This window comes from Amphiura filiformis, chromosome 2 (genome assembly GCF_039555335.1).
Source record: "Amphiura filiformis chromosome 2, Afil_fr2py, whole genome shotgun sequence".
Taxonomy (NCBI): domain Eukaryota; kingdom Metazoa; phylum Echinodermata; class Ophiuroidea; order Amphilepidida; family Amphiuridae; genus Amphiura; species Amphiura filiformis.
The window spans coordinates 35,235,284-35,248,737 of record NC_092629.1 but is presented as its reverse complement, the minus strand read 5'-3'; the positions used below and the strand labels follow the sequence as shown (position 1 = coordinate 35,248,737).

The 13,454-nt window shown below is 35.7% G+C and overlaps 1 protein-coding gene across 1 annotated transcript in view; it reads right to left on the bottom strand.

The window, feature by feature from the left end:
• LOC140146137 (low-density lipoprotein receptor-related protein 2-like) overlaps positions 1-6,381 on the bottom strand; it is a 38,764-nt gene extending 32,383 nt beyond the window's left edge. The window contains exon 1 of the mRNA XM_072167896.1: positions 6,287-6,381. Within this exon, the coding sequence (XP_072023997.1) occupies positions 6,287-6,356 (70 nt within the window). The 5' untranslated portion in view covers positions 6,357-6,381. The remainder of the gene's footprint in view (positions 1-6,286) is intronic.
• Between the last annotated feature and the right edge of the window lie 7,073 nt (positions 6,382-13,454).

Sequence of the window (13,454 nt, the reverse complement as noted above, 5' to 3'; positions counted from 1 at the left end):
ACATGTCGACAGATAGGCCTATTTATCCGGGGATGGAGCTACCCAACTTTAGACGTATTATTAAAGACCCATTCAGTGATCCCAGCGCAAGTGTAAAAAAAAATAAAATTGTTTATAAATTGCTTAAGGGCTGGGGTATGAACGTTTGGACAGTATTTATTGTGGGACATTAGAGCACATCAGACATATCGAATTGCATTCTGAATACGAAGAATGTCCTTCTGATATCAAATAATTTTGATTTTTGAAATTCGCAATGTAATACACATTTTATGGCAAATGATTAAAAATTGATATTTTTGTTTTTTTGTTTGTTTTGTTTTTTGTTGTAAGTTGACGTCATAACATTTGGCACCAAAACAATTTACGACATTAATGAGTGAATGTTCTTAATAGTCATCCAGTAGTTTCAAACAGAGTTTTGGAATTATATCAAGTAGGCCTACTGGAACTTACTTTTTGCAACTTTGTGACGTTGCGTCTGGAACCACCAGACTTCATCAGGCAACTGACCCGCTTAGAATGTTAGACGACTATCACCGTGACCATGGTGACCAGCCCAGCGGGTCAGTTGCCTGATGAAGTCTGGTGGTTCCAAAGGCAACGTCGCAAAGTTGCAAAAAGTAAGTTTCTATGGTTTATAGTTAATCAATAATTATCTATGGTAATTACACACATGATTACTTCAATACTCTACTCTAAACACATGTCAGTAACCAAGCAGTTGTCCAACTGACACAACAGCAAAATGCACTGACACGAAATAGCTTCCTGGACCACATTCACATGCGAATAATTGGCACTCAACAAAAGAAATATGTGAGAATGCTTACATACACAGGGCTGCTTCTGCTTTTCATAGGCCTACACTTTCTTCAAAAACAGGTCTTGTTCCACACTATTCCACTTACTCACAGATTTCTTGTGTTGGTGCCAATTATTGGGCTGTGAATATGGTCTTGGAAGCTGTTCCATGTCAGTGCATTGTGTTTATTTATTTTATTTTTTATTTATTACACTTTATCACTGGCACAGAATTACAAAAAATATATAATATTGCACATAAGTTACATCAAAAATTACACAATATTATGAAAGGAACAATATTTGTTTTAAAAAGTCCAGTGAATAGCTGGAGCGAACAGGCAGGCACCTCTAAGACCGCCCCACCAAAACCAAAAAAGAAGGGAAGGGAAATATAAATTAGAGGGGGAAAATGCAGGTTAAGTTACATTTGCCTGCAATTTGGACAGTTACAAAAAGAGGTCCAAGTGCAAACAGAAGTTGCATCAAAGGTGCGAGCAAATTTGGACTGGTAAAACTCCATAACTTGATGCTTAAATGAAGCAACAGAATTGTGCTGTTCTGTCAGTTGGACAACTGTTTGGTTACTGACCATACAGTGTTTAGAATATAGAGTATTGAAGTAACCCTGTGTGCAATTTTTGGTTCATTTTTATGGACAGGATCTTAAGATATGATCTTGTGAAAAATGATAAGTTTCTTTTTGAGCCCAGTTTATAATTGTTATCCTATTACGACATTCAATCAAGGATGAAACTGAATTACGTATTATATAGACTATTTTTCAAAAATGATAAGTTTCTTTTTGAGCCCAGTTTATAATTTTCATCCTATTACGACATTCAATCAAGGATGAAACTGAATTACGTATTATATAGGCTATTTTCTTACATCCCATTGTGATGAAATCAGACGTGGAAGCACGGTATTAACATGATTAAGGGAGCGTTGGGCTATTCCAGTTGAAATCCATACACCCCCTATGGAACACATGACTTTAATCTCCCATACAGACAGTGTGAATTTCAGCGAGGTTACACGAATGGATGACTCCATTTAAAATCCGTACCCCCTGTACGGGCATGTCATGTCTTCCATAGGGGGTGTATGGATTTCAATGGAATAGCCCATTAAGGGGACTGTCAAGTCTCAGAAATACATTTAGTAAAAGTTCCTTTCACGACTTACAAAATTATACATTTTTCAAAAGGATGAATAATTTATCAACACCGTTTTTGGAGACAATCACACAAAAACATGTTTTTGCTCAATTAAGTTGGAACAAAATCAAATAAATGTGCTCGTGCATAATTTGGCCCTCGTGCTTTACTTTAACCTTGAGACTATTCTATTTACGTATAATATACGCTTTATTTTCGTCAGTAAAATTAATAAATCGCCCTTTTCCGTTTCGTTGTAAAAATAGACACTTTGAAGAAAATGGGAAAGCCTTGAATAATGTTATGTTATCATGATCATTGACATTGACATTATATGATATTGTTAATGTATCCTCTATTTATAGCTGTGCGTATATAGGCGCTATTTACAGCAATATGACTAAAACTGTATTGACTGCGTGTATTTCAGGCCATAATGTACGACCTTTTTAAATTATTTTTTTAAACCTGATTTTCTTGACATTTTGGTTTTGTTTATGAGCCCCCGGGGGTAAAATTTCCAAATGGCGCGCCAAAATGTGCCCCCTCCCCCCGCAATTTTATCCTCGGAGAAGGCATTCACATGTGGTTTGGGTATATGTATCGGTCAAGGGTCCCCTTTTTAGGCTCTCCCGCAGTCAGTTCCAAAGACCCACATTTGGGGATCAAGCTCTAGTTCTTTTAAAGCTCCCCTTGAGTGAAACTCCGACAATTGTAGCAAGCTCTTTAGCCCGGTCTTTAGCTCAAATTTGGAAGGCACCAGTACCACATCACAGCTTATAATACAATTTGACCCACGTTTCATTCATTAGACCCAAACAATATGTTGACATTTCAGTTCAGAAGCCCATATTTTGCCCGAAAATCATTTCTCAGTTCCTCAAGTTCGGTGCTCTGCGACGCACACCCCTATGCCCCTCCTCGATTGTGCCCTTCCCATGGCTCATAATTATTGCACAGCCCCTTCCCAACTTAAGGGGTGGGGTATGAACGTTTGGACAGTATTTATTTTGGGACATTACAGCACATCAGACATATCGAATTGCATTCTGAATACGAAGAATGTCCTTCTGATATCAAATAATTTTCATTTTTTGAAATTCGCAATTTAATACACATTTTATGGCAAATCATTAAAAATTGATATTTTTGATATTTAACAGTACTTGAAGTAAACTTTATAAATCTGATGATTTATTCCTAAAGTGTATGTAGGTGGGATGAAAAGCCGACGATCAATTGAAAATTTTGACCTTTCGTATTGAAGATATGGATTTTTTTCCAAAACACCCCAAAAATTAGGTCTTTTTGGGAAAAAATCCATATCTTCAATATGAAAGGTCAAAATTTTCAATTGATCGTCGGCTTTTCCTCCTGCTACATACACTTTAAGAATATATCATTAGAGTTATATAATTTACTTCGAGGACTGTTATATATCAAAAATGTGAAAAATATCAAATTTTTATAATTTGTCATAAAATTTGTATTATATTGTGATTTTCAAAAAATGTAAATTATTTGATATCAGAAAGACATGCTTCGTATTCAGAATGCAATTCGATAGGTCTGAGGTGCTCTCATGTCCCACAAAAAATACTGTCGAAACGCAATAAACGCTCATTTTAGATCCCTTAAGCTAATATTAGAATCAGCCAAATGTGCTGTGTATGGCAACAGAGCATTGTTAAAGGCACATTCAGTTATTTGCTTATCCGGATGATCGTAAAAATCATCAAAATTCATACTTTGATACCTTTGTCATTGTCTTAGATGTGCTAACATAGCCTGCTGGTGGTTCAGCCGAAAGCCGTGTATTTAAGACAAACCAATACATTTACATGAATTTGTAATTTATATACCATGTATACTGACAGTATATAATTAGCTAGCTATACACATGTATTTGAAATTATGCGGCTTCGTCAATACTGCTGTTTTTTTATTTTTTGCCAATTTTTTCATTTTTATTTCAAAATAACATATGACAATGTCTTATACCTCACTTTCAAGCAATTTATAAACAATTTTAATTTTTTAGCTTTTTTTTTTACACTTGCGCTGGAATCACTGCATGGGTCTTTAATGCCAGAAACATCCATTTGGTGGTTCGGTCAATTTTCAAGAACCCATCTCCGGCTCTTGAGAGTTCTACATACACATGATACAGAGCAGGCAAGAACTCCCCTTTTTCTAAGATCGAAAATTTAGATTCGAAGAATCAGACCGTAGTAAAATTTATCCCCACAATTTCCCCCTGGAATTAACCACCACCTGATAGGAAGTAGCACATGATAATGATACGTGTGATTAAGGAAAAAGTTGTTTTCCTGGTGTGATGCTGGTTCAGTCATCTAGAGTTATACATCATCCCGTGCACATTAAAGTCTTAATGTACGATTTCTGTCAAATTTTAATTTTGTTATTCTTGAATCAAAATGTTGAAATAATAGGCCTATTAGTAATAACTGCCGGGAAGGGTTGCTGTCCATTTTTAAGTTGAAACAACAAGGTAAAGTGAAAGAAACCCCAATAGTTATTTTGGCCATTTAACATGCAGTTCTATGGGAGGACATATTTTCATAATTTTTTAAATTATAATATGTCGAACTTTGCTCTGTTGACCTACAAAGACAACAAATTTGGCCGATTCCATTTAGGTGCAAGTTGGGACATGTGTAAACATTACAAATATGAAAAAAATTAACCAATTTCATATTATAAGATCGTACATTAAGGCTTTAACAGTGTAAGTACCGCACGTATACTATCGTTCGTGTTATAAATAAACACACCCCCCAAAAAGTAATTACTCCCTTTAAATAATGGCCATTATTCAAAAACGGGCTATTGTATTACAAATCTGTAAAATGCGTTGGAAGCAGAATTTATTTCTGCGCATTTTGACACCTCATTTGATAGGATAGCCCAGAAAACAATAAAACACCGGTCAGTTTCCAATATCTGTGGTTTAATGTAGCGAGGTCCAGATTTGAAAGTTGCTCTTACAACAACACAAAAACACTCAGATATCATTACACAGATTTCTTTCCATTATACTGAATACAAGTCAATAGAATTTACTGGAACTTTCAAATCTTGGGTTACATTGATTTAAATGTATAAAAACGTCAATATTTAGCTACAAATGAGGTGTCAAAATGTGCAGAAATAACTTCTGCTTCCAACGCATTGACAGATTTGTAATATAATAGCCCGTTTTTGAATAATGATCATTATTTAAAGGAGGGGTAATCACATTTTTGAGATGTTCAGTAAAAAGAAAGTGACCCTCGATACCTTGTCTGCAGTAGCGTAGCCAGCGGGGGGGGGGGGCAGGTGGGGCAGAGTGCCCCCCCTGACAAAAAATGAAAGAAAAAGTGCCCCTCTGACAAAAAATGAGAGAGAAAATCAGGAGGAAGGGAAAAGAAAAGGGCAAGGAGCCCTTTTCTAGCAAAATTCAGGGCCAAAATAGTGTAAAATACAAAATTTTCGCGCTACGCGCGCAAATTGTAACAATAAAGCCCTTTTTAGCCGGATAATGGGCGAAAATAGTGTAAAATACCATTTTTTGCGCGCTACGCGCGCACATCATCCCAATAAGGCCCTTTTCGGGAAGCTCGAAGACATACAGTCTCTATGTATTGTATGATGCAACTGCATTTTTTTTCGTCTGTGCCCCACAAATTTTATTTTGCCCCCCCCCTGACCAAGAAAGCTGGCTACGCCCCTGCTTGTCTGAATAGCCTTATAGCCATGGTGTCTCCTTAAATACAAAAAGGTGCATAATCAAAAGTTGCACTAAATAGCTATAATAGCTATAGATACCTTTTCAATGAAGGGAAGGGTTGCCATGGCAATACATTTTGGGCTATTAAGACAAACAAATGATCGAGGCATCAAAATTTGCAGAACACGGCTGGGTATCTTTTTTCAGTTTTAACATTTGATGTATAGATTTTGAGTTATTGAGAGAGGGTGGGGAGAGAGAGAAAGAGAGGGAAGGAGGGGTGGGAGAGAGAGAGCACGCGTTAAAATCTAATCACTAGTTTAAAATCTTAGGAAATCTTTGAAAATTTTTTTAAAAGTTAAGGTAGACATTGTCAACCGTATATGCTTGACAATGGTAACAAAACAATTTTAAAAAACTTTTGGCAAAAATAAAACAACTTTTGGCAAAAGTGGCACATGTCGAACACCGTACAATTGCCCATCTTAGCGTGTCAAAAATTACATATTTTTTTTGCGGGAGAGGTATTTCCCAGGATTTTAAAACAATACCATTATTCTTTAATTAAAATAACACAAGCATGGCATCTTACCTATTGCATGAACATCTCGGAGTGTAAAGTAACACACATATAATATTCCCAGAAAGTATAACGAATCCATGATGACTTCAAATAAGATATAAAACGCCCCTGAAGCGAAAAAGAGAGAGAGAGAGAAGTTGTGATTTTATTTATAAGTATCGGAAGGAAAAAGACTATTCTGCCAGCTGCGTCTGTCTGTTGTCTGCTATGTTAAATACGCTTCTTCATGACATTCAAGTTCCTATTAAAATAGGGCATGCATATTCTTCATCTAACAGCATTTCTGATTGGTTGATAACTTGAAATGCTCATTTCAATTGCCAATTATATGACTAGGCTTTAAACAATTTGTGGTTAAACCTGCATTTGCCGATGATCTTATTAATACCCTCCTTGATTGGTTCAAAATCGGACACAATATTCATCTTGGCCAATCGGCCAATCTCATAGGGTTGAGATCATTTTATTTCTACGGATTTCCCTCAAATCAGTCACAGTTGTGGACAAAAGTTTGGAAGACCATATATTTAATTTTACAGCAACTTAAAACTGGTACAGGGATAATTTTGAAAAGTATATATTGAAAATAACGGGGCCGTAAGATGACACAGCCTAAAAGGGGCCCTGCATTGTAAAGTATGCAAAGCTTTAAAATGTCTTTGTCAAACGAAATAAGTACTTACTCAAATGACAGAATTTAACAAAAGACCCAGTAACCGCTAAATTTGGATATCCAACTATATTACCCCGCAGGGCAACAAAGAACCACTAACCGCTAAATATGTATAGGCCTACATCCAAGAGGTTTAAACTATAACTTACCCCGATAGAGGGCAGGGCTTGAAGAATGAGGGAAATATTATTATGGTGTTAAAGTTTTTAAAAAGTAGAACACGTATTCTATGGTGTCAAGGTCACTGTGCGTTCTTGCCCTGGGGGCCATTCTATTTTGGAACTCACTTGGAGTGTTTAGTCGTCGTATGGGAGTCTCCGGCCTCGGGCCTGTCGGCCCTGCGGCCTTAATGTTTTTATTGATACTGGGGGCCCATGCAATATCAACACATACCGCTATTCTTAAATTATATCAAACATGTCAAAGTGATTCCTTTAACAAGGAACCTCATCCCCACCTTAAATCATGCCCTTAACGAATACCAACTTTCTATAGTGGTATTTTCTTTGCTTTATATTTTTCTTTGGAAATCTTTGAAATGAACAATTCAGGAAGCAAAACTATTTGGAATTAATTTTGGAAAAAAAAATGTGTAGAACATACAGAGTGTCTCTAAAAGTTTGGTACCGGGGATTGTTTGCAAGTTACAAGGATTATTCAAATTGTAACGCACAAACAAAGTAATGAATAGGGCCTATGTTGTTTTTTAAATATCCTTCTTAAATCAACAAATTTACGTGTGTTGTTTAGGAAATACATCGATTTCCCCAAAATTCATGAAAGGGATTTTTGTCCACAAGTAATTAACTGTTACATCCCACGATATGACGTCGTGTATGTACTGTACCAGTAAATAATTTTTAATGTAAATCATTCATAGAAAAAAACTTTTTCATAAATTGTTGGGAAATCGCGGTATATATAATTTGGATATACAAGTATTTAAAAAACGAACTATCTCCAGTACCAATCTGTCATCGACACCTGTAAGCATATATAGTAAGTTATTATTTTTATGTAATCAAGGCACGTATACTTATGTAGGCTTACTAACGCAAAACACTCAATATAGGAAGGGTTATCCTTTCGGGAAGTGTTCATTATGCCACTGGTCTTTTAGAAATCCTGACCTTACAAGGTTTGAATTAAAACACTTGAAAATGAGTGAAACGATCAAACGATCATGGCAATATTTTACCTTTGAATTTTTGTAATCAAATTACTTAACCCCATACCTGCCGATTATTTTGTCCAGCTTTGAACCAATCAAGGAGGGTATTAATAAGATCATCTGCAAATGCAATGACCATAAACAGCATTTTAACGCGGCTGTGTACTCAAGACGTTGTTTCTTTCGCAAAATTGAGATTTTCTGATATTTGTTAATTTGTTATGTTTTTTATAAATACAAGGAAAGAAAATCCAGATTTATAAACTCCAACTGCGCTATTTTATGGATTTTATTTCACTATTTCATTCGTGTTTGCAATTTTAAAAATAGAGAAAATCTTTGTTGTATCAGCGAGGTACACGCGCGCAACAACGCATCGCGCTGCGTATCGCGCAATTTGTTAACGCACAGATACGCTACACATACGCGACGCTTATCTGCATGCGTGGCGCATCCTTTGGAAACACTAATTTCAAGTGGTCAAATGGCTCCGTTTTAGCTGATAAAATGTGGGTTTTTTCAAGTTCTCTCCCTCGATTTGAATATCAAGTTATGAATGGATTTCGCTCAAACTTCTCAACGGGCTGTGGATTTACCCGATGTTCACGTAATGTAAGGTAGAAAAACGAAAACTGCCGCATTCTCCTGTGAGATTCGATGAAAGGGCAAAATGTGACCACTTTAAACTTCAACGGCCATTATTTCAATGTTCATTTTCTCAGTAAAATGACGATTTAGGTACACGATAACTCAATAAATACAGCATCTATAGGTAAGCAAATATGATCATTGTAAAAAGCATGATCGACTCAAGAAACGGTTTTCTCATTTTTTTATATTTTGGTCTATTTCCGATTTTAGGCATCATTTTGTGCAAATAGGCGTTTGTGAATTTTAAAAAGTTCATTTTGATGCCTTATATGGTCAATATCTCAAAAACTAAAGCAAAAAACAAAAAAATAAAAAAACCGTTTTTGGAATGGAGCCTCAAGATTGAGCTAAAAACAAAATAAAATATTTTGGAAAGAGTGATTTTTTGTTATGATGTACCTAACAAATATTGCCAAAAACTCACTTTTTTGTGATTTTCTTCATAATTGTCGTTTTTACCCCAAATCTGTATTTATATTAAGATTTATTGATGTCTTGCCTTTATAAAAATGTATACTTTTATATGTCTTGCGCGAATAATTACAAAGTTATTGCACAGCCACCTTAAGCTATCAACCAATCAGAAATGCTGTTAGATGACAGTGTCCAGGGGGTTAAAAATTATTGAGGTGGCACGATAGCTGAAACATATTGGGATTTAAATTAATAAGTACACACGTAGTTAGTCATTCTCCTAGTCACGTCAAGTAGCAAATAAACAAAAACAAATAAACAATGACAATCTATAAACAATCAGATCAACAAAATAAGCCCGAAAATAGGCATATATTAAGATCAAACAAAGGAATTAATCTACTTGTTTTTAAGCAATAAAGAAAAATACAGAAAAACAATGTAATATACAAACATACAAGTAATTTACTATGCAAATATATGCCTACAGGGTGGATTCTTAAATTATTTATTTATTTATTTATTTATTTATTTATTTATTTATTTATTTATTTATTCATTTATTCATTTATTCATTTATTCATTTATTCATTCATTCATTCATTTATTCATTCATTCATTCATTCATTCATTCATTCATTCATTCATTCATTCATTCATTCAACCAGGGCGGAGGCTGGAGGCCCCTCTCAGCAGCTCCTGGATAGTGAGTAAGCACCTATTTCAGTCTTATATTCTATTACGACACTATTACACGTGCACCTGTCGAGTGCAAAGTCACCAAGGGACGGTTCCACGAAGCATGGCTAGTGGTCATCAAGCTTAACCCAAATTTACATCCTACATCTACATTATATAAGATAAGATAAGACAATAAAACGGATCCACATTGGTAGGCCTAGAGTTTAATTAATAGCCTGCTGGCTTAGGAAATCTGACCACTAGCCAAGCTTCGAGAAATCGGCCCTAAGAGTCCTAAGAGGGACTGTAGTGTGTCAAGATACGATGCAGCTTTAACTCTCTTCACGCTGGTGTCGACTGCAGACGACAAGTTAAAAAAAAAAAATTAAGTCAAAAATTTCAGAAATGTGAATTTTCATGACTATATTTGGAATCAGCATGAAAAATGCATTAAAATGAGCACAAACAAGCCTACTATTGGTTCAGTGGTTCTTAAGATAGCTTTTGATATTTTGAGAAAATACCTGAAAATTTGGACTTTTTATGTTGAAGCCTATGGCTAGCACGCAGAGCATTAAGTTGGTATAGTCATCATAGTTCAATGTGAATAAGAACAGTGATTAACGACGACGTAACGGTCCTACTTTACCAATTACGTAATATAGGCCTAGCACATAAACTTATAGAGGTTATAAATAATGTCTAAAACATGAGCAAATTTGTGCTTTAGGCCTACATGCAAATAGGCCTACACGATAAAAAAAAAAGCTACGTAATTTTTACTCAATGTTGGTTTAACTATTATCATGATCATCTACACACAGAGACATTTTTACATGACGTTAATATATAGCCTACACTCCAGGATTCATATTGGGGCCCCGGGATTGGGGCCACCTGCACAGGTAAACCGTTGCCGAGGTAGGTGTAGTAGGCTACCAGTGCAGTACAAATTGTACTTCGTGTGCAATGTGCATCAGTCCACTGTGGCATCAGTCAGGTAGGGGGCCTACCTTAACTTCTCTCTAATTTATGCTCACAAACACACATGCGTGGTCATAACAATTAAAAAAATTTAAAATTGCGTAACACTAACTTTTTGAACACAAATGTCTCTTTTGAAAATTGCCTATAATCTACAATAGGCCTATTTAGAAAACAAAACAGCTATAAGTGCTTTGACAAGAAGCTCATGTGCATATTAATTATTTCCTGTGCAAAAATCGACAGAAAATGAAAGTGTTCAGCGCGTTGTTAGCTGCAGTATCAGATATAGAGATTGTGTATTAAAACGATCAGTATCTCGATACTGATTAATAATATCAAGGTAAACTTATCGTTCACGTAGTACCACACACTATAACAAACAAAAAACACAAAACAATACACCAAAACAAGTTTAACTGACCAAGAAGACTAAATAATTTTAAATTTTCTTACCTTTTTCTACATAGGAAAAGCCTGTGACGACTTGACGAGGAGGTCCCAATAAAGTTACAATTCAGGAAAACAGTTCATGCAGTGATCAACTGTCATTTTGATTCTATTTTTAGTGTCTCGTCTCTTCTTCGCAGTCTTGATAAGGCTATAAACTGGACTTACTATAAAATAATTCCTGTGACGGAGTCTAGCGGGTTTAATACGCCTCGACATTATTAGTCAGACGCCCTCGCGAAAAACAGAAATGAACTCAGATTTGATTCAGGACATAATACAGGGTATATCAAAATGATTGGTACCCAACAGTCTGCCGTATCAAATTGATAGGCTACAACAGATCCACCTAATGATTATACAACTATATCAATAAACATCTCAAAAAAAGTAACTAACCCCCCTTAAATAATGATCATTATTCAAAAACGGGTGGTTGTATTACAAATCTGTAACATGCGTTGGAAGCAGAATTTATTTCTGCGCATTTTGACACCTCATTTGTAGTAATTGACTAAATATTGACGTCACTGCGTACATTTAAATCAATGTAACCCAAATTTTGAAAGTTGCAGTAAATTGTATTGATTTTGCATTCAGTATAATGGAATGAAATCTGTGTAGGCCTAATATTGTAAAAATTTGTGTGTAAGTGCAACTTTCAAATCTGGACCTCACTGCATTCAATTGACGGTTGACCGGTGTTTTATTGTTTTCTGGGCTATCGTATCAAATGAGGTGTCAAAATGCGCAAAAATAAATTCTGCTTCCAACGCATTTTACAGATTTGTAATACAATAGCCCCTTTTTGAATAATGGCCATTATTTAAGGGGGCTAGTTACTTTTTTTGAGATGTTTAGTTTTGGTCATTATATTACAAGAGGATCCAATGTTAAGGAGCTGGCTTTTTAATAAATACTAAAACTGATGAGTACTAATCATTTTGATACGGCCTGTATACGAGGTTACTAATCTTTTTAATACAGCCTGTATACGGGTATGTATGTAGGCATATGTAGTGTTCGTGCTTTAGAGTTAAAACATAAATAATTAAAACAAAAAACAACGCAAAAAAGTTAGTCGCCCACAAAGGTAGCATACAAAATAAATTTTACTATGCTTTTCATCAAACCCTTCCGAATTTAATTAGGATACGCGCAATTAACCCCAAAGCTAACGGATACGGTATTAGGGTACCTCGAATGGCACTGCTGACAGTTGTGAATCAGAAAGCGAGTAACCCTTGTGTTATATTGGATACAAGTTGTGGGTGTTATATACCGGGTCCTCTGCCATGCCACAGAGACTAGACTGGGTTCTGTCATGGCTAGTATTTATACTTTGTCATCGGATCTGCAGATCGAACTCTTGTTAACATGATCATGCCCAACAGTCAACGAAGAAATCACGTATGACATTATTCGATATTCAACATGTACATTTTCCTTGTTCTTTCCCTTCAATTCTTTTCTCTATCAGGCCTTGCTTAGCTATGCTTACGGTTGTCGCTCTGTCAGCAGTGCTGCACCTCTCCTCTGGAACAAACTGCCGTTACATAAAAAATGTAAACATCTTTAAAACAAAACTGAATTCTACTCTGAGGAAATAATGTATTTTATTCATCACATCGCCTCTGAACAACTCTCTTTAAATGATGAAATTGACGCTTTATAAATATTTTGATTGATTAATTGCTTGATTGATGATCAAGCTACTAGGGCCTACATAGAGTTTTCTTACAATTGACTTCTTTCAGTCGTTGATGACGTTTTAGCTTGGCTAACACATAGTCTGGGGGATATATAAACCCCAATCAAGGCCCTGCTCCAATCAGGCCAGAATTAGTGAAGCCGGGCTGGCGTCCTCGCTATCAGTTTTTAGGCTACACAATCATCCTCGCTTTCAGTTTTCCGCTTCGCTAATTCTGATCTGATTGGAGTTAGCCAAAATGCTACCAACGGCTGGCCAATAAAACTCTGAGACCGGTACCGAGAATATTCCCACAGCTTCTTGGTATACTTGTTTGATGTGTAGAATTGGCTTCATTATTAAGTAAATGCAAACTATAGGTGGCGCTATTTATCATAAATCATATTTCTTAATTTGCAAGGGGTAGGTGATTAATACTGCCATTAAAACAGGTGTAATAGGT